Source organism: Somniosus microcephalus, chromosome 20 (genome assembly GCF_052327205.1).
Source record: "Somniosus microcephalus isolate GS21.2 chromosome 20, FLI_Smic_1.0, whole genome shotgun sequence".
Lineage (NCBI taxonomy): Eukaryota > Metazoa > Chordata > Chondrichthyes > Squaliformes > Somniosidae > Somniosus > Somniosus microcephalus.
In genome coordinates, this window is record NC_141006.1 from 67431517 (window position 1) to 67458912 (window position 27396).

The 27396-nt window shown below is 45.6% G+C and overlaps 1 protein-coding gene across 7 annotated transcripts in view; it reads left to right on the plus strand.

Moving 5' to 3' along the window:
* Positions 1-27396, plus strand: part of ptprub (protein tyrosine phosphatase receptor type Ub) — a 1172978-nt gene that overhangs the window by 1084527 nt on the left and 61055 nt on the right. For all 7 annotated transcript variants that reach the window (XM_085962902.1, XM_085962905.1, XM_085962901.1 and 4 more), the window contains 5 exons: positions 3342-3378; positions 6137-6234; positions 11290-11406; positions 12487-12641; positions 23381-23516. In XM_085962902.1, coding sequence (XP_085819028.1) covers positions 3342-3378; positions 6137-6234; positions 11290-11406; positions 12487-12641; positions 23381-23516 — 543 coding nt within the window. The remainder of the gene's footprint in view (positions 1-3341; positions 3379-6136; positions 6235-11289; positions 11407-12486; positions 12642-23380; positions 23517-27396) is intronic.

The window sequence follows — 27396 nt, forward strand, 5'->3', positions numbered from 1 at the left end:
ACCTTTAGAAGTTTTTGGTGTGCTCTGTAACTGTCTGACATGGCATGTCCGTGATGTCAAAAAGTAAATCAATTGTGCACCAACTTTACTGGTTGTCCAATTGCAGTTTCAGCTATCCAATTCACCGCTCAAAAATGTTGCTGGATTTAACATTGTCATACACTAACAACAACAACTTGTATTTATATAACACCTTTAACATAGTAAAACGTCCCAAAGCGCTTCACAGGAGTATTATAAGACAAAAAATTTGACACCGAGCCACATAAGGAGAAATTAGGGCAGGTCAAAGACCAAAAGCTTGGTCAAAGAGGTAGGTTTTAAGGAGCGCCTTAAAGGAGGAAAGAGAGGTAGGGAGACGGAGAGGTTTAGGCAGGGAATTCCAGAGCTCAGGGACTAGGCAACAGAAGGTACAGCCACCAATTGTTGAGCGATTATAATCAGGGATGCTCAAGAGGGCAGAATTAGAGGAGCGCAGATATCTTGGGGGGGGTTGTGTGGCTGGAGGAGATTAGAGATAGGGAGGGATGAGGCCATGGAGGGATTTGAAAACAAGGACGAGAATTTTCAAATCGAGGCGTTGCTTAACCAGAACCCAGTGTAGGTCATTGAGCACAGGGGTGATGGGTGAATGGGACTTAGTGCGAGTTAGGACACGGGCAGACGAATTTTGGCTGATCTCAAGTTTACATAGGGTGGAATGTGGGAGGCCAGCCAGGAGTACGTTGGAATAGTCAAGTCTAGAGGTAACAAAGGCATGGATGAGGGTTTCAGCAGCGGATGAGGTGAGGCAAGAGCGGAGACGAGCGATGTTACGGAGGTGGAAATAGGCGGTCTTAGTTATGCCACGGATATGTGGTTGGAAGCTCATTTCAGGGTCAAATATGACACCAAGATTGCGAACAGTGTGGTTCAGCCTCAAACAGATGTTAGGGAGAGGGATGGAGTCAGTGGCTAGGGAACGGCGTTTGTGGCGGGGACCGAAAACAATGGTTTTGGTCTTCCCAATATTTAATTGGAGAAAAGTTCTGCTCATCCAGTACTGGATGTCGGACAAGCAGTCTGACAATTTAGAGACCGTGGAGGGGTCGAGAGAAGTGGAGATGAGGTAGAGCTGGGTGTCATCAGCGCACATGTGGAAACTGACGCTGTGTTTTTGGATGATGTCGCCAAGGGGCAACATCTAGATGAGAAATAGGAGGGAGCCAAGGATAGATCCTTGGGAGACACCAGAGGTAACCATGCGGGAGTGGGAAGAGAAGCCATTGCAGGTGATTCTCTGGCTATGATTAGATAGATAAAAATGGAACCAGGCGAGTGCAGTCCCACCCAACTGGACGACGGTGGAGAGGCGTTGATACAGATTTTCTAAATTCACAATGGCACTTTATCCTATTTCTTGATTGATGCATTCCCTCCCCGCTGTGGTCTTGTGATCTGTCGGTGTCCAAGCATGTGCAGTTGTGGTAGCATAAGGACTTCCGATTGGTATTACTGCGGAGTTGATATATATGGATGCTTAGAATACAGGTCGTGGTGTGGCTGAGCTAGTATGTTTGTGTTCCAAGCATGTGTTGCAGTAGTCTTATCGTGTATGTTATGGAAGGGATCCATCAGTGCTTGGGGGGCTGTGGTAGTTTAGTAAAGAAAGATGTGTTTATTGCTTGAAGTGTGCATTGTGGAGCAGTTGAAGGAGTTGGTGGTACTTTGAGAATATGTTGCAATATAGTTGAAGGGGTGTACTGTTAAAAAAGGTTACTTTTCCTGGCAGAAAGTAACCAAAACAGCACATGTTATCAGAACATCTTGGTTGAAAATTTGGTGTAAAAATGGCAAGAGTCCAAGACACGATAGAAAGAGCCCTTGTACCAAGTGGATAGAAGTGGCATGATGGGCTGACTGGTCTTTTTCTCATTCCTTAACTCCAATATGATCTTGCATTTGTTGCTGCAAGAGCTGTCACAAAATGAAAAGCGATTGAGAGCAGCATTCTTTTGCTTGTCAGTACCATTCCAGATTGAGTGTTGGTCACTGTGGTCTTTGTTCCTGAACTGAATGGGATTGTTGGTTGGAGTCCTGAATGCGAGGAAACTCATCTCTTTTTGAGATCGAAAAGTTGATTATTTGCATCACAGATCGGCGTTGGGATTCTTTATTTGTCAGAGTGAGGCTGAAGTTCCAAACTGTGGCTAGACAAATTCTGTTCATCTTCAGACCCTGTTCAATGTAATTCCTGTCCAAAGCTGGAATAACTTTAAAGACGTACTGTAAATGTGAGTTTAACTCATTTAGAAGTATACCTGAAATAGACCAAAACAATAGTTTGGTCCATTTTAATTTCACTTTCTGCTTTAGATTACGCAGAGCAGAAAATCTACAAACAGTAAAAGAAGATACATTTATAAAGGTTTAAATAATATTTTATTTATTCAAATGAAAATTTAGCCACTTCAGTCCGCTGATGTACACATGTCTGATATCTCATGCATGTTGTGCATGTGGAACCCTTCGAAAGGATGGAAATTAAGATGTACTCATGGTACAGAAAAGGCTGATAATCTGCTTCCACTTAGGAAAAATATATATTAAAGTGAATTTAGGTACAAATTTTCTAAAATGTTTGTTGACCTTGCTCCCAAAAGCTATAGTTTTATGGACTTATGGGGGAACAGATTGTGTCGGACATGATCAAATCCACTCCCTCTCACTCTCCCCCACCCAGCAATTTCCCAAAATGTCTTTCACGGTTCCCTTCCCAGAATGAAATGTGATTTTGTACAGACCTAAATTATTGGCAACGTCTGAGTTAATGATTGGTTGCACTGCTGTACTTTGCCTATCCATAAATGAATTGATTAGAACATGTTTTTTAATCTTCAAAAATCTGTCCCGAGGCTATACCTTTACTTCTGGTTAGTTTGAGACATTGTGCAATGGCTGCTTTTGGTCACGGAGAGTGGGAGAAGGTTTGAAATGTTATGGCCTTTTCAGTATTAGTATAGGCACTGGGAAAAAGTTAATACAATTGAAGCCTGTTAATTGGGACACTCTCACAGAAATGGAAAAAACTGTCTATATTACTACATTATCATCTCCTTTAATCAAAGCTCATCGGTTCTGAATGGGAATCGATGAGAAGTTTTCCTGAATAGAAGATTGTGCCCATTAACCATGTCCTCATTAACAGGTGTCACATGTATTGTTAAAGATTGGATGAAGCCTGCATGTCTTGCGCCTTTGACACAGTTTGGGTTGTATTATATGGAGTTGTGCATGCAGTTGTTCTCAAGTATATGCAGAGTGTATCTTCATTAATACAGTTTCTCTGGTGACCTCTACAGGGCTATCACAAAGCAAACCACTTCATTGCAACACAAGGTAAGACCCACAAGACTTGTGTAGAATGGCAGAAATTTGACACTGTTTTACCCAGTTATTAAAATGATTTACTGTTTAGTTGTGGGCTTGTATGCAGAGTAGGACAATTTTCATATTCACTAATTGCACTAGATTGCACAAAAGTGGGATTTGTTATGCCTGTACCAATTACTGCCTCCACTTAAGTACCTAAATTATTGGATAATACTCCTTCCGACAGCCCCCAAAGTCGCAATGTTCAGCTGAGGCATGGGGTGGAACAGTTGCAGCTTCACCACCTGCTCCCTCTTACTATTTTATAGGGTTTGTTTCTAATTACAAAAATGACTTGAAATTCTAGTAAAGCCAACATTATTTCCTTTGCAAAAAAAATCTGCTTCAGAAAATTGATTAAGAAGCCCAACCCCAGCATGTACCACCGTTATATACAAGCAGCTGTGAAAGTCCCAGCTAAGTATTAACTAAGGCTCAAATCGTGCTGAACATTTGCAAATTTGATTGTTTCATCATCTTTAAAGGGCTGACATGAGATTGGTTTATAAAATTACAGGGAATGTCTTGTGGTATTGCCCCTGAAATGATGAAGCCACTTTTAACAATAGGACAAATTAAGTCACGAGAAATGGAGTGCTAAGAGTGTAGAGAAGAATACAATGGAAGTGACTTTTGAGTTCATGCTGGAGGTGGTTGGACTGAACGAACCATGAACGAAGCTGGTAGTGTCGAAGCAGGCTGTCGAGCAAGTGGTTTCGTAGCTTTCTTTCTCTACACTGAATACTCATTTCTGTATCTAGCTCGTCCTCTCTCAGACATTGTAAAGCACATTGGAAATTCAACTGGTAAAATATACACAAGTCTTGTTTTATGTCAAAGTAATTAGGAGCATTAGAGCAGCAGTGTACTTCGAGACAGAATTGGTAGGACATGAGTTCAGGCTTCCAATCTATTTCAGTTTAAGTTGGGGCTATGAGTTGACCCATTTGAGGTAAGTTCCAAATAGAGGCCAGGGAGGGAAGCAATATGAGAAGAATTACAAAGCAGTATCGGCAGAGGCCTGGGAGTGGATTTCATCCCACGCCGTTTGCTGGGGTTTGGTGAGAGGAAACCTAGACAACATGTCAATCTTAAATGAGGGATTTGCCGTGGAGGTGAATGAGAGAAAGCGAAGAGAGCTTGCATTCATATAGCGCCTATAGTGTCTTCCGGAGCTTTTCACAGCCAATGATTTACTTTTGAAGTGCAGTCACTGTTGCTGTGGAGGTAGAGATTTCTGTTTATTAATGACTTAGATGATGGGATAGAGAGCCACATATCCAAGTTTGCTGATGACACAAAGATGGGGGGCATTGTAAGCAGTGTAGATGAAAGCATAAAATTACAGAGATATTAATAGATTAAGTGAATGGGCAAAACTGTGGCAAATGGATTTTATTATAGGGAAGTGTAAGGTCATACACTTTGGACCTAAAAAGGATAGATCAGAGAGCTTTCTAAATGGTGAAAAGCTAGAAACAGTGGAGGTCCAAAGAGACTATGGGGTCCTTGTACATAGATTGTTAAAATGTTGTGGACTGGTGCAGAAAATAATCAAAAAGGCTAATGGGATGCTGGCCTTTATATCTAGAGGACTAGAATACAAGGGGGTAGAAGTTATGCTACAACTATACAAAGTCCTAATTAGACCACACCCAATGTTCCCTCTAATTTTTTTTCGGCGCGGTCCCTTTAACTGGCTGCACGGCCCATTTAAATTTTCATGCATGCGCGGCTTCTTCCATGTAAAATCAGGTGAGCAGCCTGTGTGGGACCTCCAGACCACTACGTGACCGCACAGCTTAGCGGGAACGTTGACCACACCTGGAGTACTATGTTCAGTTCTGGGCACCAGACCTTAGGAAGGATATATTGGCCTTGACGGGAGTGCACCAGAATGATACCTGGACTCCAAGGGTTAAATTACTGGGAGAGATTACACAAACTTTGGTTGTATTCCCTGGAATTTAGATGGTTAAGGGGTAATTTGGTCAACGTTTTGAAGATATTAAGGTGAACTTATCGGGTAGAAAAAGAGAAACTATTTCCGCTGGTTGGGGAGTCTAGGACTAAGGGACATAGCCTGAAAATTAGAGCCAGGCCTTTCAGGAGTGAAGTTAGGAAACACTTCTACATGCAAAGGGTGGTAGAAGTTTGGAACTGTCTTCTGCAAATGGCAGTTGATGCTAGGTCAATTGTTAATTTTAAATCTGAGATTGATAGATTTCTGTTAACCAAAGGTACTAAGGGATATGGAGCAAAAGCGAATACAGGAAACTCTTTAGTATCCGGCACCGACGCGACCGGGATGGTGCCAGTTGATAAAAAAATTCCGGATAACGGAGAGGTATATCTACCGAGGCTATTTTTAACAAACAAAAATAAAAAAATCAAGAAATGTGCAGTATAATTGGGTACTCACCTGCAGAATGTTGTGTTAAATGGATGGTGGAAGATGCTTGATTAAGTACAGTAATGCCAGTTGAGGGTAATCCATAACTCTTTAATTACTTAACAGTGAAACAAAACTTATAAACGACTGTATACTGTAGTTTTCGGAGTGAGAATTGTGCCGGTTATTAGAGAGTTTATGGACTTAGATCACAGATCAGCCATGATCTCATTGACTGGAGGAACAGGCTGAAGGGGCTACATGACCTACTCCTGTTCCTATGTTTACCAACTGAAAGTGTGATTCAAATGTGAAATGCTTGTTCTCCCTTAGGACCAAAACAGGAAATGGTGTATGACTTCTGGAGGATGGTGTGGCAGGAGCGCTGCTCTAGCATTGTGATGATTACCAAGCTGGTGGAGGTTGGGCGGGTAGGTACAGCACTGCACACAATTCATCACGGAGAGAGCAAAAGACCGTCGGAGTCTTGCACTGATTTGTTCTCTTACCAAAAAAACCTGTCTATTTCCATTAAAACTTGACACAGTAAAGAGTTTGGACAACTTCAGATCCCCTCCTCATTAACAATGCAATTATGTTGAGAACGGTCTGATAGGACTCATCGGTACACTGGGCCTAGCTGTCTGCCTGTCTGTCAGCACATCTCTGATGGTGTCAGAGACCGAGAAGTTGTTAACAGGAACGATTTTTTTTCAGTGGACGAAAGTAATGACAAAGATTGATTTACCATCGTCTCTGTGGCTAGGAAGCCCAGACATAACAGAGAATCTGATTCTCAAAGCATTTCTCACTCCCTGACAGCATGGCTTTATGAAAGGGAAATCATGTTTAACAAATTTTCTGGAGTTCTTTGAGGATGTAAAGAGCAGGGACAACAAAGGTGAGCCAGTGGATGTGGTGTATTTGGATTTCCAGAAGGCATTCAATAAGGTGGCATATAAAAGGTTACTGCATAAGGTAAGAGCTCATGGAGTTGGGGGTAATATATTAGCATGGATAGAGAATTGGCTAACTAACAGAGAGCAGAGTCGGGATAAATGGGTCATTTTCCAGTTGGCAAACGGTAACCAGTGGGGTGCCACAGGGATCGGTGCTGGGGCCTCAATTATTTACAATCTACATTAATGACTTGGATAAAGGGACTGAGTAATGTAATCAAGTTTGCAGATGATACAAAGATGGGTGGGAAAGCAAGTTGTGCAGAGGACTCAAAGAATCTGCAAAGGGATTAGACAGGCTAAGTGAGTGGGCAAACATTTGGCAGATGGAGTATAATGTGGGAAAGTGTGAGGTTATCCACATTGGCAGGAAAAATAAAAAAGCAAATTATTATTTAAATGGAGAAAGATTACAGAATGCTAAAGTTCAGAGGGACCTGGGGGTCCCTGTGCATGAAACACAAAAGGTTAGCATGCAGGCACAGCAAGTAATCAAAAAAGCAAATGGAATGTTGGCCTTTAGTTCAAGGGGATTGGAGTATAAAAGCAGGGAAGTCCTGCTACAACTGTACAGGGTATTGGTGAGATCACACCTTGAGTAATGCATACAGTTTTGGTCTCCTTATTTAAGGAAGGATATACTTGCATTGGAGGCAGTTCAGAAACAATTCACTAGGTTAATTCCAGAGATGAGGGGGTTGACTTATGAAGAAAGGTTGAGCAGGTTGGGCCTATACTCATTGGAATTTAGAAGAATGAGAGGTGATCTTATTGAAACATATAAGATACTGAGGGGGCTCGACAAGGTAGATGCAGAGAGGATGTTTCCCCTCGAGGGGAAATCTAGAACTCGGGGGCATAGTTTCAGAATAAAGGGTCGCCCTTTTAGAACTGAGATGAGGAGGAATTTCTTCTCTCAGAGGGTCGTAAATCTGTGGAATTCTCTGCCGCAGAGAGCTGTGGAGGCTGGGTCATTAAATACATTTAAGGTGGAGATAGACAGATTTTTGCAAGATAAGATAGTGAAGGGTTATGGGGAGCGGGCAGGGAAGTGGCTTTGAGCCCAAGATCAGCCATGGTCTTATTGAATGGCGGAGCAGGCTCGAGGGGCCAAGTGGCCTATTCCTGCTCCTATTTCTTGTTCTTGTGCAGTGTAATTTCTCAAAAAATTGGACATGCAAAGATTTCCCCCTTAGATCAATCTAAAGCTATCAGGATCCGGGGTCTCAAGGAATTTGAAAGATTTCTGTAATTGTATTGTGGGAGCGGGAAACCAGTGAGGGAAAACCCATTATATTTAATCCCCTTCCCCCAGTGTGCTGCGCCCTTGTCACTTGCAGTGATCCCCTTTAAATGGTTTGACAGTGGTGTCTATTTAAAATCAGTTTTAAACTCTGAAACCATTCCCAATAAGTCAGGGATCTCTTTGCTGCAAGACTGCCCAGTGTGTTCTTAAATCTTGCATTTCTCTAGTCATTAAGTTGTGCCTTGAACAATTTGTTGCGCAGTTCCATTCTCGTCCTCGCCTTCCCTCACCCCAGCCCCCTCCCGCAGTATGTTTTTGACATTCCATGGGGACAAAATTCGGTTGCTTTGCGCCCTCTTAGGGGCGCCCGGGCGCAGTGATGTTAGCGCCGCTCACGAAATTGACCAGTCGTTTTGCGGCAGCACTAAACACTACCGCCATGATCTCCTGCGCCCGCAGATCGCGTGCAACATCCCTGTAGCGCCCCAGACCAGATACTGAGTCGCGCCCCCTGCCTTAGCGCCTGCCGCTAGGAATGACAGGTAGAGGGGAATGTTTTCAAGTCGGGAAGGGGCTGGGGGAGCGCTATTTAAAGGCGGGCGCTTCCTGCCTTTTCTTGTCGGCAAAATTTTTGGTTTTAATGCTGTCCTAAGGAGTTTTGGCCCTCAGCGCCACTTTTGAGGTTCCTAAGTGCCGAGCTCTTTCCCTGGGCCTATCCATTAGTGCTTCCAACACAATTGCTTTTGAGGTCTCTCCAGGCCGAGATTCAAGGCTGCAATGAGCAGGGAGTGGCTGGCCAGCAAGATGGCCCCTTCCCTTTAAGAACTGGACGGCGCCAGTCTGTCTGGCTTCCATGGTAATTGGCATCGCCTGAGCTTCGGGAGTGTTCTGAGGTAGCGCCTCGCTCCCTGATGTTTGCGCCTTAAGAGAGGTGTGTAGCGCCTGATTTAACGCTCAAATCACCTCCAGGGGCGATAGAGGTGAATATTGCAGTTGGCGGTGATAAATAGCGCCGGGCGCTAAACTTTGCACCCAGCCGATATTAGCACCCCAAAATGGGCGATACCGAATTTTTCCCCCCCATCTCTCTTTTTTTAAATTGAGTGTATTCCCAGGGCTGGAGGTATGTAACATTGCAGCAACTGTCCTGAAAATAACTCATGTACAATTCTCCCTGAAGGAAGTGTGGGTTTTTTAACCCTGCATTGATAATCCAGCTCCTGTGTCTTAACAAAACATAACAACAGCAAATTGCATTTATATAGCACCTTTAGTGTAGTAAAATGTCCCAAGGCACTTCATATAGAATCATAGAACAGTTACAGCACAGAAGGAGGCCAAACTTATAACATTCTAACAGGACTAGACAGACTAGATGCAGGAAGGATGTTCCTGATGGCGGGGGAGTCCAGAACCAGGGGTCACAGTCTAAGGATAAGGGGTAAGCCATTTAGGACTGAGATGAGGAGGAATTTCTTCACCCAGAGAGTGGTGAACCTGTGGAATTCTCTACCACAGAAGGCAGTTGAGGCCAACTTATTAAATATATTAAAGAAGGAGTTAGATATATTTCTTAAGGCTAAAGGGATATGGGGAGAAAGCAGGGACAGGGTACTGAATTTGGATGATCAGCCATGATCTCATTAAATGGCGGAACAGGCTCGAGGGGCCGAATGGCCTACTCCTGCTCCTATCTTCTATGTTTCATTTGGCCCGTGCCAGCTCTCTGCAAGAGCACTTCAGCTAGTCCCACTCCCCCGCCCTTTCCCTGTAGCCCTGCAAAAAAAATTTCTTCAGGTACTTATCCAATTCCCTTTTGAAAGCCACGATTGAATCTTCCTCCACCACCCTTTCAGGCAGTGCATTCCAGATCCTAACCACTCGCTGCGTAAAAATGCTTTTCCTTATGTTGTCTTTGGTTCTTCTGCCAATCGCCTTAAATCGGTGTCCTCTGGTTCTCAACCCTTCCGTCAATGGGAACAGTTTCTCTCTACTCTGCCTAGACCCCTCATGATTTTGAACACTTCTATCAAATCTCCCCTCAACCTTCTTTGCTCTAAGGAGAACAACCCCAGATTCTCCATGTGACTGAAGTCGCTCAGATACTATGATCACTGTTCCCTAAATGTTCACCTACTGACATTTGCTCCACTTGACCTACCTCATTCCCCAGAACCAGATCCAGCAATGCCTCCTCCCTCATTGGGCCAGAAACATACTGATCAAGAAAGTTCTCCTGAACATACATCAGAAATTCTTCCCCTTCTCTGCCCTTAACACTATTACGATCCCAGTCTATATTAGCATAGTTGAAGTCCCCCATTATTACTACTCTATAGTTCTTGCACCTCTGTGTAATTTCTCTGCAAATTTGCACCTCCATATCTTTCCCACTATTTGGTGGTCTATAGAATACACCTAGTAGTGTAATGGCACCTCTATTATTTCTTAACTCTAGCCATATAGATTCTGTCCTTGACCCCTCCAGGACATCCTCCCTCTCCAGCACTGTGATATTCTCCTTAACCAATACTGCCACACCACCTCCTATCTTTCTTTCCCTATATTTCCTGAACACTTTATAACCAGGAATATTTAATACCCATCTGCCCTTTTTGAGCCAGGTCTCAGTTATTGCCACAACATCATATTCCCATGTAGCTATTTGTGCCTGCAGCTCACTTACCTTGTTTACTACGCTTTGTGCATACATACACTGTAAACCCATCTTAGACCATCCTGTATTCTCTCTTAGTTTGACCCCACTTAGTTGTTCCAGTTTTTCGTAGTTCCTTCCGGTGTCATGTGCATTCTAGATGTTGTTTGTCCCGACCCTCACCGTGCCCAGTTCCCATTCTAGGGTCTACCAGTCTTGAACAGTTTTCTTTGCGCTTCTGGCTCAGAGTTCTGGGCTTTCTGCGTGTCTCTGATCCCATGGCTGGGTAATAGCCTCCATGAGCACCTAAAGACCGCTCTCTATGACTGGAACCCAGGTAGGTCCTTCTTAAATCCGAAAGGCAGTATAAACAGGGCAGTATTGTTTGTATGAGTGTAACCAAGCTGAAGATGTCTGCTTGGTGAACAGACTGGTGGTCTGCAGTCAGGAATTGAATCTTTGGTTTAATAGTGATTATGTTAGCTGTAGCACATCCCATGTGTTTATGTCTCTCCTTATTAACAGAGTGTAAACTTGGTGAAAAGGAAGAGTCATATTTAATAGTTTTGAATTGCAAACAAACTTGTGTAAAGGTTAAACTATGTGTTTCTGTGTATATCCACAGGTCAAATGCTGTAAATACTGGCCTGATGACACGGAGCTGTATGGAGACATAAAGGTTGCTCTCATTAAAACAGAGCTTCTAGCAGAGTATACTGTCAGAACCTTCTCACTTGAAAGGGTGAGGGTCTAAAGTTTATTTCTGTACCCAGAAACTTCACATAAGTTGAATATTTTAATGTAACGTTGCCAGATGCTGGACCTGTTTCCTGCCTGATGACAGGATGAAAGCTCTCCAGACATGCCTGCTTAATGGTCTATCTAATGCACTATCCAATGCTAATTGTCATCATATTCCTCTGATTCTTGTTTTACATGATCTGTTGGTCTAATTCCCCCCTCGTATTCACCTTGAAAGATTGTTTTCCATAATTAAGGCAGGATTTGGCATATCAAATTCTGCAACAAATTCTTCAAATTTCTGCACTACAGACTTGAGCGCATAATCTAAGCTGACCTCAGTACTGAGGGAGATTTGCGTCGTCAGAGGTATGGTCTTTCAAATAAGATGTTAAACTGAGGTTCTGCCTGCCTGCTGAAGTGGGTGCAAAAGATCCCATGGCATTGTTTGAAGGAGAGCAGACATTTCTTCAGTGTCCCAGACAACATTTCTTCCCTCAACCAACTCCACCAGGGACGCAATTGTGCATAAATTATCCACACAACAACAATGAATTCAATGGAAGAAAAAATCGGGCGGTGCATATAATGGGTGGCCAGTTCAATATCGCCCATTTCGCACTATCGCCAAAGTTAAAATGACCCCCTGTGTATTTTGTTTCTGGCATAACTTTGTTGTAGTTTTTGATAAATAGCAAACCAAAATTAGGTCAAAAGGCCCAAAATTTGCCAAATTCCAATGCTTTCAATTTTGTTGGCATGTCTGTTCCTCAGCTTTTTCGAGAGGCTGCAATATCAAGCTATAGGATCAGGATTGGCTTCACCTTTATGATTACCCATATTTATAGAGTTCAAAGCTAAAATAAATGTTTGCAATTAGAAGCAAAACATTTAAAGAAAATTAAAGTAATTGTTGGTAACTTTCCTCTTTGGTCCCATCCATTTTAAAAATCGGTGGGACCTTGTCCCTTTGACTTACAGCATTGGCAATTTAAGTAACTTTTGTGGGTTTCCTTTCTTCCTATTGTTGATCTTAAACACTGCTGACACACTCACTTATAGATACCTTTTTATTTCTTAGAGAGGTTACTCAGCCAGACATGAAGCGCAGCAGTTTAATTTCACAGCTTGGCCAGAACATGGAGTCCCCTACCATGCGACAGGTCTCCTCGCATTTATACGGCGTGTCAAGATTTCTAATCCTCCTGATTCGGGGCCAATAGTCGTTCACTGCAGGTCAGTGACCACTAAAGGACCAAATGAACCAAACATCAGCTTCATGTAGTGCGTTTTGTATTAAGGAAAGAGTGAACTGTTGTCTGAAATGAACCATTTTCAAAGCGTCTAAAGGAAAAACACTTCTGCCGTTTGAGTAGAATGTGAGCTCCCCAATGCTTTATCAACTAAATGCACTGCCAGATGTGTAATGAAGCTGTTTACAGACCAGACAGTCCGAGATTTGCTTCCTGTTGTGTGATGAGTTTGCCAATCTCAGCAATTGCTGGGCAGCAATTGGGATGCTCGGCAAAAAAAAGGGGAAAATCAGCCAAGGTTCCCAATCCCAATCTGTATCTAGTGACCCTTGCTGGAAAGTGCACAAGCAGTGGCTGTCGGAAGGGGGACATGAACCCTGGCTGATGTGGACATCAACCCTGGCTGATGTGGACATCAACAGCCACTGCGCTGGAAAATAACGTTGCAAACCATGAGATTCAATCAACTACACGGGTGGAATTTAACGTGCCTGTCGCTCCAATGCTGTGGACTCCATCCCACAATCTAAACAGCGCGGAGTCACAGAAATATAAACAAAAAGGTCAAAAAGAATAAAATGTTATTTCACCCATCGAAGCCCAACCCTCCAATGCAAGGGCGGTGGAAGCAGCTTCAATAGTAACTTTCAAAAGGGAATTGGACAAAAACTTGAAGGGAAAAAATTTACAGGGCTATGGGGAAAGAGCAGGGGAGTGCAACTAGTTGGATAGCTCTTTCAAAGTGCCGGCACAGGGATGATGGGCCGAATAGCCTCCTTCTGTGCTGTATCGTTCTACGATTCTATGAACTAAATCTTCAATTAGAACCTCAAGCTGCATTTTGAATATCTCAAGTATCTTGTCCTCCACTACCTCACCCAGCCAATTATTCTAAATATTTATCACTCCGAGTGAAATTATTCCTAATATCCATTTTAAATTTACTTTTCACTAATTAAAAATGACCTTCCCTAGCCCGAGTTCCCGGATTAATTTGAATTACTATTCCGGGGTCACCTCATCTACACCAGTTAATATTTTATATACCTCGATGAGATGATCTTCCCAACTTAATTATCTTCTTTCCAAACTGTAGAGCTCAAGCTTCGCAAATTTTTTCTCATCTTCTTTACACTTGGGGCCAGTATTAGAGTCATAGGGCTAGATTTTCAGTTGCTAGCGCCAGCAGTTAGCGCCTTAAGAGAAGTGATTTTCGGGCGCTATGCGTGTAGCGCCCGGGCGCAATGCAGTTTGCGCCTCGCCCCAAATTAAGTTGCCCGTTAGCGCCGGCGCAAAGTTTAGCGGCCGCCTGGATGCGCGCGCAGAAAATGACGTCACATCCTCGTGCAACGCCCTTTGGCCGCCCCGAATCCAAACTTCAGTCGGACCGCCCCATTGTGCGGCTGGCGTCCAGAGCGTTTGTAAAATGGAACGCAACACACCGTGGGGAGCGCAAATTAAAGGGCACTCCTCATGCACTATAAAAGGCAGTCTGCATGTGTTGTCTGGAAGGGTCCAGTTTATTGTTGTGAACGGTGTATTTATGTTTTCCTCCTCCTCCTCCTCCTCCTCCTCCTCCTCCTCCTCCTCCTGCTCCTCCTCCTCCTCCTCCTCCTAATAAAAACAGAAAATGCTGGACACACTCAGCATGTCAGGCAGCATCTGTGGAGAGAGAAACAGAGTTAACGGCTGGAGTTTTCTGGTGTCCGTGCGGATTGGAGGCGGGTCGGGTGGGAAATTTGAAAAATCTTGCGGCGGGTTGGGAACCCACCGTCATCCCGCCCCCACGCATTTTTCCCTCAGGCGCGTTTGCCGGCGTGGCAGCCATCCAAATGGCAGAGGCGGGCGAGCTTATTAGGTACTTGTCAGACCCTTAAGAGTCTTTTTAACCCTATCAAATTTCACTGGATAACCATGGGAATCACGCAGCTCGGGAACCACATCTGTCAACCTGAGGCAAAAGTTGAGTGGCCATTGATCCAGCTGATTAGTGCACAGCATGGAAAGTACAATAAAAACTCCCACCTCACAGCTGATCACTTCCCTCAGACAGAAGCTGTTGCTGACTGCATTGTCAGCACAGACATAGCTTTCTACAGGCTGCAAATGTTTCCAGCAAAGTCACCATCCAGTGTCACCTCATTGTTAGAACCTATCACCTCATTGACAGATTGCTTCTGTCATCTCTATTTGACCTGCCATCCATTCCATCAGCTTGGGTGCCATCTATACTATCTCACTTTGGTCCTCCGAATCGGACCACGATGAGCCCCCACATCAGCAGCACGAACAACAACACAACCAACCTTCTCCTCAACTACCTTATGCTGCACAGGACAGAGGGCATCAGTGCAGGGCTACACCGCGCCAGAGGCGGTACCCCCAACACAGGGTAAACAGGCAGAGGATGAGCTTCCTCAACATGACAGAGCAGCAGTGCCAAAGGAGGCTCAGGCTTTCGCGCCAGGTCGTCGCAGACATTTGCACATTGCTGGAGCAAGACCTGCAGCCCAGAGGAAGGGGTGGACATGCCTTACCAGTGGCTGTCAATGTCACCAGCGCCCTCAACTTCTTCGCCTCAGGCTCCTTCCAGGAATCTGCAGCAGACATTTGCGGCATCTCGCAGTCGGCCGCCCACAGATGCATCACACAGATCACCGATGCTCTCTTTGACAAGTGTAAGGGGTTCCGTTCCCTTCCTCCTTACAATATTCTTGGGCCCCGGAATTATAAGAACAGAATACACGCAACAAACTGGTTTTGGCTCAACCTTAATTTGTTAGTTTATTAAACCAACAAAACCACAGTACAAACCCCTTTTATGATTGATTTGACTGAAACTTAATTATTACAAACAAGTACAAACCCCTTTATGATTTAACTGAAACTTACAATCACCCACGCGGCTGGTCGTTACCGATGTTGATTGTAGGCCTGGCTCAAGAGATGACCGATCTCCGTCCTTCTTCACCTGACTGCAGTGCCCAAGCTTCGATGTTGTCCTTCTAGTGTCCCAGTCCTGCTATCACACACACCTGGGCCTCAGGCGTAGATTCAGTTAACAGCCGGCTGGAATGCTGGGTCTTCACATCTCATTAGCTTGTTTTTCCAATCTCCTGAGCTATGCAGAACTGCAAGGTCAGAGACAACTCCTCATCTCCTCCCCTGCTGTTTACACAGCATAAAGCTAATGGGGGAAAAATTGAGTCGCACCCCCTTTGGGGCGCTAACTTCTAGAAAAAATTAGCACCCCCACAGCCGAAATTCATCGGTAGCGCCCCAAGAGGGAAGCGGGGCGCTACTGGAAGCGCCCCGCCTCCCTCTTGGGGCGCTGCAAGGGAATATCATGCCGCAGCGCCATGGTACTGAAGGCCTTCCTCCCCTTCTTAAAGGGGAGGGGCCTTGCGCAGCGCAACCCAGGGCCCAGCTGGGCCACCAGGGATCGGAGTGCTGGCAAAAGAGCCCGGCACTCAAGAGAAGTGTCAGGCTCACGGAGCGCGGCCGGCACTCCGCGGGGGGGGGGGGTTCAGGAAGCTGGGGACAGAAGCGCAGGCAGGTGCTGGCAGGCGGCCACCAACAAAACTGGCCGCCTGGCACCTCTCTTTTAATTAGCGCCGCCCTGGCCGCAGGTTGGCCCCCCCCTGACCCCCGTCGGACATAGCATCCGGCGGTAAGTCAGGGGGCGCTACCAAAGATCGTGGCCAGGACGCGAACGGGGCGCTGTGCATGGCGGTGATATCATTGCTGGCAGCGCAGTGCCGCAAGGCGCTAACGGTTACCGCCGCCGCTAACCTCCCACTAAATTTCGCGGGAGGCGTTGGCAGCGCCGCGCCCAGGCACTAGTTGCTTTGCAAAGCAACCGAATTTTTCCCTCAATGTAATTCCCCTTACAGTGATGGGCCCTCAGCTCATAGCATTGTTCAGGTGTTAATGCTCCTTCCGTTCTTGTCAGGAACTGATCGTTGTACATAATTGCAGTTAACTTGTGGTATTGTCCATTTGTTAATTTTCTCCAAATCGATCACGAATCAGGGTTTCACGTACTCATTCCCTCTGTACATTGAGTTTAACTGTTTCATGTCCTTCACAATTCAGCCAATTATACCAACTTTGCCACTGATGAAGCCAGTGTTACTGAGCGGGCGCTCGGCTTTGCCACTCTGGCTGGCATCAACTGCACACATGTGGCCATCAGAACATCCCATCATCACCCAGGAGTCTTTGTCAACCACAAGGGCTTCCACTCCTTCAATGTGTAGCTCGTCTGCAACCATAGGAAGATCATCATGCATGTGTGCGCAAAATTCCCTGGCAGCTGCCATGACTCTTTCGCCCTGCGCCAGTCCATCCTCCCTCAGCTCTTCGCTCCTCCAAACAGACTTTCCGGCTGGCTGCTTGGAGACACTGAAGACAGGCTCATGACACCCTTGAGGAGACCAAGTACTGAGGCTCAGGAGAGATATAATGAAAGTCACATTTCCACCAGGTGTGTCATAGAGCAGACAGTAGGCATGCTGAAAATGTGCTTCAGATACCTTGACAGATCTGGTGGAGCCCTTCAGTATGCACCAGCCAGGGTCTCCAGAATCGGCGTGGTCTGCTGTGTCCTGCACACATACCGCAGCGCAGCGAGGATTAGCACTGCATGAGGAGCAAGGTACTGAGCACACAGTCTCTTCAGAGGGGGAGGAGGAGCAGAAGGAAGCTGTGGTCCAGATCCCAGCAGCAGCTGAGCACATTGCTGCTCGGGAGGCCAGGGATGGGCTCATAATGGCCAGATTTATTTAACTTTACTTCACTTGACGCTGCACACCCTGGCTGCCACATGCTGCGGCAGGTTGGCACCACCCCACAGCAACACCATTAAGGATCCCTACAATAACCAAGCCATTCCTTTCACACTGACCACCATTGCTGGAGGTTCCGTTATGTCTCACCATTCACTCCAACTAACTAAGCCACTTCCAAAGGTGCACACAAATTTGTCATCGCTGATTTCAACAGACCTGCACCATTTAATTGGGCCAGGTAACACGCAGGGCGGCCTTAATAGGCCCTATTAAAGCAAAGTCGCTGTGAGGAGCGGCCTGGAATCGGGAATGGGGTCGCGACCACCCACATCCGACCCGCCCAGGTGTGGAAAATTCCGGCCAATGTTTCAGGTTGTTGATCTTTCATGACAACAACAACTTATATATTTATATAGCGCCTTTAACGTAATAAAACATCCCAAGGCATTTTACAAGAGTGTTACATAATAAAAAATTTGACACCGAGCCATATAAGGAGATGTTAGTGCAGATGACCAGAAGCTTGGTCGAAGAGGTAGCTTTTAAGGAGCATCTTAAAGGAGGAAAGAGAAGTAGAGAGGCAGAGGGAATTCCAGAGCTTGGGACCTAGGCAGCTGAAGGCACAACCGTGGAGCATTTAAAATCGGGAATGTTCACAAGTCCAGAATAGGTGGAGCGCAGAGGTCTAAGGGGATTATAGGGCTGGAGAAGAATACAGAGATAAAGAGGGGCAAGGCCATAGAGGGATATGAAAACAAGGATGAGAATTTTTAAATTGAGGCGTTACTTAACTGGGAGCCAATGTAGGTCAGCAAGCACAGGGAAGATGGGTGATCGGGACTTGGTGCGAGTTAGCACACGGGCGGCAGAGTTTTGGATGACCTCAAGTTTATGGAGGGTAGAAGCAGGGAGAGTGTCCAGGAGTGCATTGGAATAGTCAAGTCTAGAGGTGATAAAGGCATGGATGAGGGTTTCAGCAGCAGACAAGTTGAGGTAAGGGCGGAGACGGGCGACATTACAAAGGTGGAAATGGGCAGTCTTAGTGATAGAACGAATATGAGGTAGGAAGCTCAATTCCTGATCAAATATGAGACCAAGGTTGTGAACAGACTTAGTCAGCCTTAGACAGTTACCGGGGAGAGAGATCGAATCAGTGGAAAGGGAGTGGAGTTTGTGGCGTGAACCGAAGACAATGGCTTCGGTCTTCCCGATATTTAATTGGAGGAAATTTCTACTCATCCAGTGCTGAATGTCAGACAAGCAGTCTGAAAGAAGAGATGGTGGAGGGTTCGAGAGAGGTGGAAGAGAGGTAGAGCTGGGTATCATCAGCGTACATGTGAAAACTCACAATGTGTTGCCGGATGATGTCACCATAGGGCAGCATGTAGATGAGAAATAGGAGGGGGCCAAAGATAGATCCTTGGGGGATACCAGAGGTGACAGTGTGGGATCGGGAAGAGAAGCCATTGGAGGTGATTCTATGGTTACGGTTGGAAAGATAGGAATTAAACCAGGCGAGTGCAGTCCCATCTAGCTTGATGATGGTGGAGAGGCGTTGGAGCAGAATTTTGTGGTCAACTGTGTCAAAGATTGCAGACAGGTCCAGAAGGACAAGAAGGGATAGATTACCTTTGTCGCAGTCAATTAAGATGTCATTTGTGACCTTGGTAAGAGCAGTTTCAATACTGTGGCAGGGCTGGAAGCCTGATTGGAAGGATTCAAACAAGCAGTTCTGGGAAAGATGGGCACGGATTTGGGAGGCAACAACACGTTCAGGAACTTTGGAGAGGAAAGGGAGGTTGGAGATGGGGCAATAGTTAGCAAGGATGAAGGGATCGAGGGTTGTTTTTTTGAGGAGAGGGGTGATGCTGGCAGATTTGAAGGAAAGGGGGACAATACTGCCGGAGAGAGAACCGTTAACAATATCCGCTAACATGGGAGCCAAGAAGGAAAGTTGGGTTGTCAGCAGTTTAGTAGGAATAAGGTCGAGAGAGCAGGAGATCGGTCTCATTGACAAGATGAGCTTTGAATGGGCAAGGGGGGATATAGGAGAGAAATATGTAAATTTAGGGTTAGGGCAGGGGGAAAACTTTAGAGGAAGTCGGTCCGGTGGGCTAGCGGGAGGGAGGGAATTGAAAGCAGAAGCAGCTGAACGGATGTTGTCGATCTTTTTAACAAAAAGGTCCCTGAGCTTCTCTAATTTATTGTTGGAGGCGAGGGAGGAGGAGGCAGGGGAGGGTGGTTTGAGAAGACGGTTAGTGTTGAAGAGAAGCCTGGTGTTATTTTTGCCGTCCTGGATGATCTTAGAATAGTGGGCGGTTTGATGGAGAGCAGGACCCGGTAGTGCTTTATAAGATCTAGCCAAATCTGGTGATGGATGATTAGACCAGTTGTCTGCCAAAGACGTTCAGGGAGCGGAGGTGAGGGGTATACCAGGAGGAATGACTAGGGTGAGAGAGTGTAATGATTTTAGTTGGGACAAGGGCATCAAAGGTGGTAAAGAGGGTGTGATTTAGTAAGCCAGTAGCTGCAGAGATGTCATGGAGAACAGGAGGCCAAAGGCTAGGTAGTTGGGAATTATAAAGTGCAGTGGTAAGGGACTTGAGGGAGAGTTTTTTCCAGGGGCGGATATGAAAAGAAGTCAGTTTAGGAGGGGGAAGGGGAATATAGGTAGAGAGTAATATAAGGAAATTGTTGGAGATTGCCTTATTGGTAATGATTACGGAGGGGATAGTGAGGCCACGTGAGATTATAAGATCAAGGGGGTGGCCGTGTATATGGGTGGGGAGTTGACATGAAGGGAAAGATTAAGGGAGGATAGGAGGGCAGTGAACTCAGAGGAGAGTGAGCAAGATGAGTTGAGATGGAGGTTGAAATCACCGAGGATGAAAAGTCGCTTGGTGCAGAAGCAGAGGGAGGGAAGCAGAGAGAGGGAAGCAGAGAAGATATTGAGAAAATTGGTGTGGTATTTGGGTGAGCGATACAGAATAAGGATTTTAAAAGAGAGACGTGAGGGGTAGAACAAGGTGAGATGCTCAAAGGAGGATGACCTCTCCACAAATGCTGCCTGACCCGAGTGTTTCCAGCATTTTCTGTTTTTGTTTTCTGTGGATGTTGTTTGCTCTACAAATAGATGCTAGATACAATGGGGTAGATTTTGCCGAACCTGTCGGGAAGAAGGCAGGACTTCCCCTTTTGGGTTTTTGACCCGCCTACTTCGACGTCCGGCCAATCCGCGCGATTTTCCCTTGATTGACCTTGTTGAGCCCGCCCAGCGGGCTCAGCAGGCCAATTAAGGGCCACCCGGCAACAGGTGACGTCAGACTGAAATTTCATCTGTCAAGAGTCCTTGACAGATGAAATATCAGCGTTTGACAGCTGTTTGAAGCTGTGAAACACTGACAGTCTGAGTTCTGACATGAGTCATTCTGCACAGACTCAGTTAGAACTCACACCGGCACTCAAAGCTGAAGGCTGTCACTTTTGACAGATCGCAGCCGTTCAGCTTTAAGTTCCGGCTGAGTGATGCGCTCCCGACGGCTACAGGAAGAAAGGCTGTTAAGGTAAGTACAGGCAAGTAAAAGTTCTTTACACACTTTAGACACACCAAACACACTTACCTTTGCACTCATGCACCCATCACTCACCTGAGCGCCGACATCACGACTCCTCCAACTCCTTCAACCCGACGGCCCGCCTCCCGACCTGGCGTGGTTTGGAGCCGTCGGGAAACCCACACGAAACCCCTCAAAATAGGGATTAGGCTAAAAACTGCCTGTTAACAGGCAGTTAATTGGCACTAATCCCTTCCCGCCTGGTTTCAGCAAGTCCCAGTGCGGGGCGGGTACTCGCCGCCCCTGAAACTTACGTGGGGCGGGGTTTTGGGCGGGATGGTGTCGGGACCCCCAAAATCAGGATTTCCCCCCCCCCCCCCCCCCCACACGCCTGAAACCCTGCCTGACGGCTCCCTGAAAATCTAGCCCAATACTTCAAGGGTTGTTTGACCAGTATATTTTACAGCTTCAGAATAACCTTTGGAGATTGTACTTTACTGTTCTGGCAGTATATTCTATATCCCAGCATTCTTTTTATTTTTTGCAATTGGTTTTTAACCATGCATAGATACATTTTTAAAAAACTGATAGGTATTACCACCATTCTCTGGTCCCTTTCTAAAGCTGCCTTTTGTATTGTTCTAGTGTCACGTCAGTGCCACTGATTCCCAACTCATGCACCCCCAAAGTAAACTTGTCAGATTCATTAAAGGCAGCGGTTGGAAGGGCCCACCTTTTTTATGGCCTTCTTGATGAATCTGGTACCTTTCATGAGGTGTTACCACCTGTTGCGCCAGATTCGCACATCAGGAGCCAACGGCATTGTAGCACAATTTAAGAAGCCGATTTAGTCGCCTGCTGCCAATTCGATCCTAGCTGTTGTTTACTGAGCAGGACCGATTTTCTGCTGACAGCACATATCAGGCAAAATTTTTACCGATGGATATACGGGAAGTAGGGGATTACAGAATCATAATTTCTTGAGCTGGTTGTGTTCTATAAATGCAGCATTATTAAAGCAGCTAATTAACACAGTACCAAAGAAAACAGTCACTCACATTTTGCACACTACGATCATTAATACCCCATTTTATCCTAGCATTGCGAGCTCATCACCTCATTGTGTTAAATAAATGGTATGTATGTGCTTATTAATAATCCCAAATAGAAAGCAAGCTTCTAGGGGGAAAATTTGGTTGCTTAGCGCCTCCCGTTAGAATGGGGCGCAAAGCAACTAGCGCCCGGGCACAGCAATGTTTGCGCCACTCGCAAAATTGACCAGACATTTTGCGGCGGCGCTAAACACTACCGCCACAATCTCCTGCGCCGGCAGATCGTGACGTCAGTCTAGCATGCAACGCCCCGGTAGCGCCACGGACCGGATATTGAGTGGCGCCCCCTGCCTTACCGCCTGCCGCTAGCAATGACAGGTTGAGGGGAGCGTTTTGCAGTCGGGAAGAGACTGGGGGAGCGCTATTTAAAGGCGACCGCTTCCTGCCTTTTTTTGTCGCCGACAATTTTGCACCACGCATTCTGAGAGAGAGACTTCTGGAGAGATTCAACGCTGTGTGAAAGAGTTTTGGGTACTGAGCAGCACTTTGCAGGTTCATTTTGATTTGACCTTCCTTGCATCGATTTAGAAGATACTATTGGGGCTGCACTTTGAGCTCTTTCCCTGGACCTCTGCATTGTTCTTTCCAGCAGATATGATGTACAGGTCTCTCCAGGCCAAGATTCAAGGTGGCAATGAGCAGGGTGTGGATGGAGAGCAAGATCGACCCTTCCCTTTAAGAACTGGTTGGTGCCAGTGTGTCTGTGTTCCATTGCTGACTGACATCACATGAGCTTCGCCAGCACTTTGAGGTAGCGCCTCGCTCCTTGGCGTTAGCGCCTTAAGAGAGGTATTTAGCGCTCCAATCACCTGCAGGGGCGATAGAAGCCAAGTTTGCAGTCGGAGGCGATAATTAGCGGCAGGCGCTTAACTTTGCGCCCAAACGGGGCGATACCGAATTTCTCCCCCCTAGTGTCTAATGGCAGACACTTTACTTTAGCATTAACAAGCTGATAAAATGTTAATATTTCATACATTGAATTTCTGTGCAATGAATAATTAATTTGCCAGCACACTTAATTTTCCTGCTGAAAGTTTCAGGAGGTTTGTTACATGTTAATGGGAATTGTCTGCTGCGCAATTTCTTGCTTTCTATAGTATTTTTGGTAGATTTAAAAATATAATTTATGCAGCGTGGTCTGTACAAGGTGACAATGTAGCATGGGTGATAAACTAATTACGAGTCATGTGGGCAGTATTAATAGACTCAGTGCCAGTTTACTGCTCAGGAAGCTTTAATATCTGCTCTTTGTTTTGGGTGCCTCAGCGCTGGTGCAGGGAGAACTGGATGCTACATTGTGCTGGACGTGATGTTGGACATGGCAGAATGTGAAGGGGTTGTTGACATTTACAACTGTGTGAAGATACTGTACTCACGGAGAATTAACATGATTCAGACTGAGGTAAGGGTTAAAGCCTCAGCAATCACCCCCTCCCTCCCTCCCACTATTTAGAACATCGATTAACCTGGCAAGTGGGGTTGGAGGGGTGGGGTGTGGAGTTGGAAGATTTATAGAATCATAGAATGGTTACAGCACGGAAGAAGGCCATTCGGCCCATCAAGCCCATGCCGGCTCTCTGCAAGAGCACCTCAGTTAGTCCCACTCCCCCGCCCTTTCCCCATAGCCCTGCAAATTTCTTTCCTTCATATACTTATCCAACTCCCCTTTGAAAGCCCTTTCAGGTAGTGCATTCCAGATCTTAACACTCGCTGAGTAAAAAAGTTTTTTCTTACGTTGCCTTTGGCTCTTTTCCCAATCACCATAAATCTGTGTCCTCTGGTTCTCGACCCTTCTGCCAATGGGATCAGTTTTCCTCTATCTACTCTGTCCAGACCACTCATGATTTTGAACACCTCTATCAAATCTCCTCTCAATCTTCTCTGCTTCAAGGAAAACAACCCCAGCTTCTCCAGTCTATCAACGTAACTGAAGTCCCTCCCTCATTCCTGGAATCAGTCTCGTAAATCTTTTCTGCAATCTCTGTAAGGCCTTCACATCCTTCCTAAAGTGTGGTGCCCAGAATTGGACACAGTAGTCCAGTTGGGGCCAAACCTTTCATTTGTTGTTATGAACATTGTAAACGTAGAGGGGTAGAAATTGGTATGCGTTGTACACGTTTTTTGGGGCGTAAAATTAGCACAAAGCACGCTGGTTTCGCAGCGAGAACTGCCTGTGCCCAATCTGCGCAGGAATTGGTCCCACTACTAAATTCATGGGGCCCTTTTTTTTTAAGGTGTCCCATAAATTGTAAATCAGCATCCTATCGCCTGTTGACGGACCCCATCAAGAAATCTGTTGCCAGTGAACGATGCAGGCTTTGGGCCTACATTGGGCTCAGGATTTTTCAGCAGCCCCTGCGACCGCCAGCAAAAGCTAAGTTTAAAAAAAGTTCCTGTGGAGCTAGGACTACCTGGAATGCTCCTCCGACTTCCCAGGATTCGTGCACCACCCCCCCCCCCCCACACACCCACGGTAGCCTGCTCTGATTCCCCCCTCCCGGGAATTACCTGAGGGCCACTGCTTGTGAGGCGGGAGGCCTGAGACTGATCTCTTCGATCAGGCGAGCTACCTGTGGAGGCGTGACCAGCACCGGCGGCTCCAGCCAAGTATGCTGATGAGGCCTGAGGGCCAATTTACATCAATCCTCGGCCGTCTCGGTTTGGCACTGCCGTGTCTGACCAGAAATCTAGTCCAGAGAATTTGGAATAAACTGACTGGAATTTTGTAAATGCACACTGGAACATGTTGTGGTGGTGAAATGGCTGCCTCTTGTCTTCCAACTTCTGACCCACTATAATTGAAACAGTTTCCGTGGCATTTACTTTACATAGTATGCCTTCTTTTAGAAGGAAACATAGCTTGAAAAGGGAGCTTAAAGAAAGTGGCAGAGAATTGGCGAGAACTGATTGTGCATCCTAGCCTGTGTTCGCGTCGCACAAGAAAGGGCACTTAATGCGTTGGCCTATAATTTAGGCCGTGTAGTGCTCATCTTTTGGGTGCCAACTGGCCTACTGCACCCCCAATATGGTAGCAGGAAACGTGCACACATTTCTGGCCGGAAGTAAGCTGCCTGCCATACTGGGAATGGAATAAATATAGGCGTTCTTTACCCACGCCTGAACTTTGCATCTGCAAATAAGGGGCCTGACGTCTGTTTGAGGCTCCCACCTTGAGCTGCAGGAGACCAGACAGTTTAACCCACCTCGGTCTCTGCCCACATGCCTGCAGTTAAAATCTAGGTTGTAGAGTCAATGAGCTGTTATTTGATGATACAAGTTTACAGTGTGATGAGTAAACTGCCTAATACTTTTTGAAATAGTTAAAATTAAGACAGTTGACTGGAAGGGAACAGTTTTCTCTAGTATCGTAACCAGTTACATAAGAACATAAGAAATAGGAGCAGGAATAGGCCTCTTGGCCCCTCGAGCCTGCTCCGCCATTCAATAAGATCATGGCTGATCTTGGGCTCAAAGCCACTTCCCTGCCCGCTTCCCATAACCCTTCAATCCCTTATCTTGCAAAAATCTGTCTATCTCCACCTTAAATGTATTTAATGACCCAGCCTCCACAGCTCTCTGCGGCAGAGAATTCCACAGATTTACGACCCTCTGAGAGAAGAAATTCCTCCTCATCTCAGTTCTAAAAGGGCGACCCTTTATTCTGAAACTGCCCCCGAGTTCTAGATTTCCCCACGAGGGGAAACATCCTCTCTGCATCTACCTTGTCGAGCCCCCTCAGTATCTTATATGTTTCAATAAGATCACCTCTCATTCTTCTAAATTCCAATGAGTATAGGCCCAGCCTGCTCAACCTTTCTTCATAAGTCAACCCCCTCATCTTAGGAATTAACCTAGTGAATCGTCTCTGAACTGCCTCCAATGCAAGTATATCCTTCCTTAAATAAGGAGACCAAAAACTGTACGCAGTACTCAAGGTGTGGTCTCACCAATACCCTGTACAGTTGTAGCAGGACTTCCCTGCTTTTATACTCCAACCCCCTTGCAATAAAGACCAACATTTCATTTGCCTTTTTGATTACTTGCTGTACCTGCATGCTAACTTTTTGTGTTTCATGCACAAGGACCCCTATGTACCTCTGTACTGCAGCATTTTGTAATCGCTCTGTATTTAAATAATAATTTGCTTTTTTATTTTTCTTACCAAAGTGGGTAATCTCACACTTTCCTACATTACACTCCATCTGCCAAATGTTTGCCCACTCACTTAGCCTGTCTATATCCCTTTGCAGATTATTTGTGTTCTCCTCACAACTTGCTTTCCCACCTATCTTTTGTATCATCAGCAAATTTGGCTACATTACACTCGGTCCCTTCATCCAAGTCATTAATATAGATTGTAAATAGTTGAGGCCCCAGCACTGATCCCTGTGGCACCCCACTAGTTACCATTTGCCAACTGGAAAATGACCCATTTATCCCGACTCTCTATTTTCTGTTAGTTAGCCAATCCTCTATCCATGCTAATATATTACCCCCAACCCCGTGAGGTCTTATCTTGTGCAGTAACCTTTTATGTGGCACCTTATCGAATGCCTTCTGGAAATCCAAATACACCACATCCACTGGTTCCCCTTTATCCACCCTGCTCGTTGCATCCTCAAAGAACTCCAGCAAATTTGTCAAACATGATTTCCCTTTCATAAAACCATGCTGACTCTGCTTGACTGTATTATGATTTTCTAAATGTCCTGCTACTGCTTCCTTAATAATGGAGTCCAGCATTTTTCCAATGACAGATGTTAGGCTAACTGGTCTATAGTTTCCTGCTTTCTGTCTCCCTCCCTCCTTAAATAGGGGCGTTACATTTGCGGTTTTCCAATCCGCTGGGACCTCTCCAGAATCCAGGGAATTTTGGTATATTGCAACCAATGCATTCACTATCTCTGCAGCCACTTCTTTTAAGACCTTAGGATGCAGGCCATCAGGTCCAGGGGACTTGTCCACCTTTAGTCCCATTATTTTACAGAGTACTTTTTCTTTAGTGATAGTGATTGTTTTAAGTTCCTCCCTCCCTATAGCCCCTAATTATGTATTATTGGAATGGTTTTAGTGTCTTCTACCGTGAAGACTGATACAAAATATTAATTCAAAGTTTCTGCCATTTCCCTGTTCCCCAATATTAATTCCCCAGTCTCATCCTCCAGGGACCAACGTTTACTTTAGCAACTCTCTTCTTTATATACCTTTAGAAGTCCTTACTATCTTTTTATATTTCTTGCTAGTTTACTCTCATAATCCATCTTCTCTCTTTTTTAATTGTC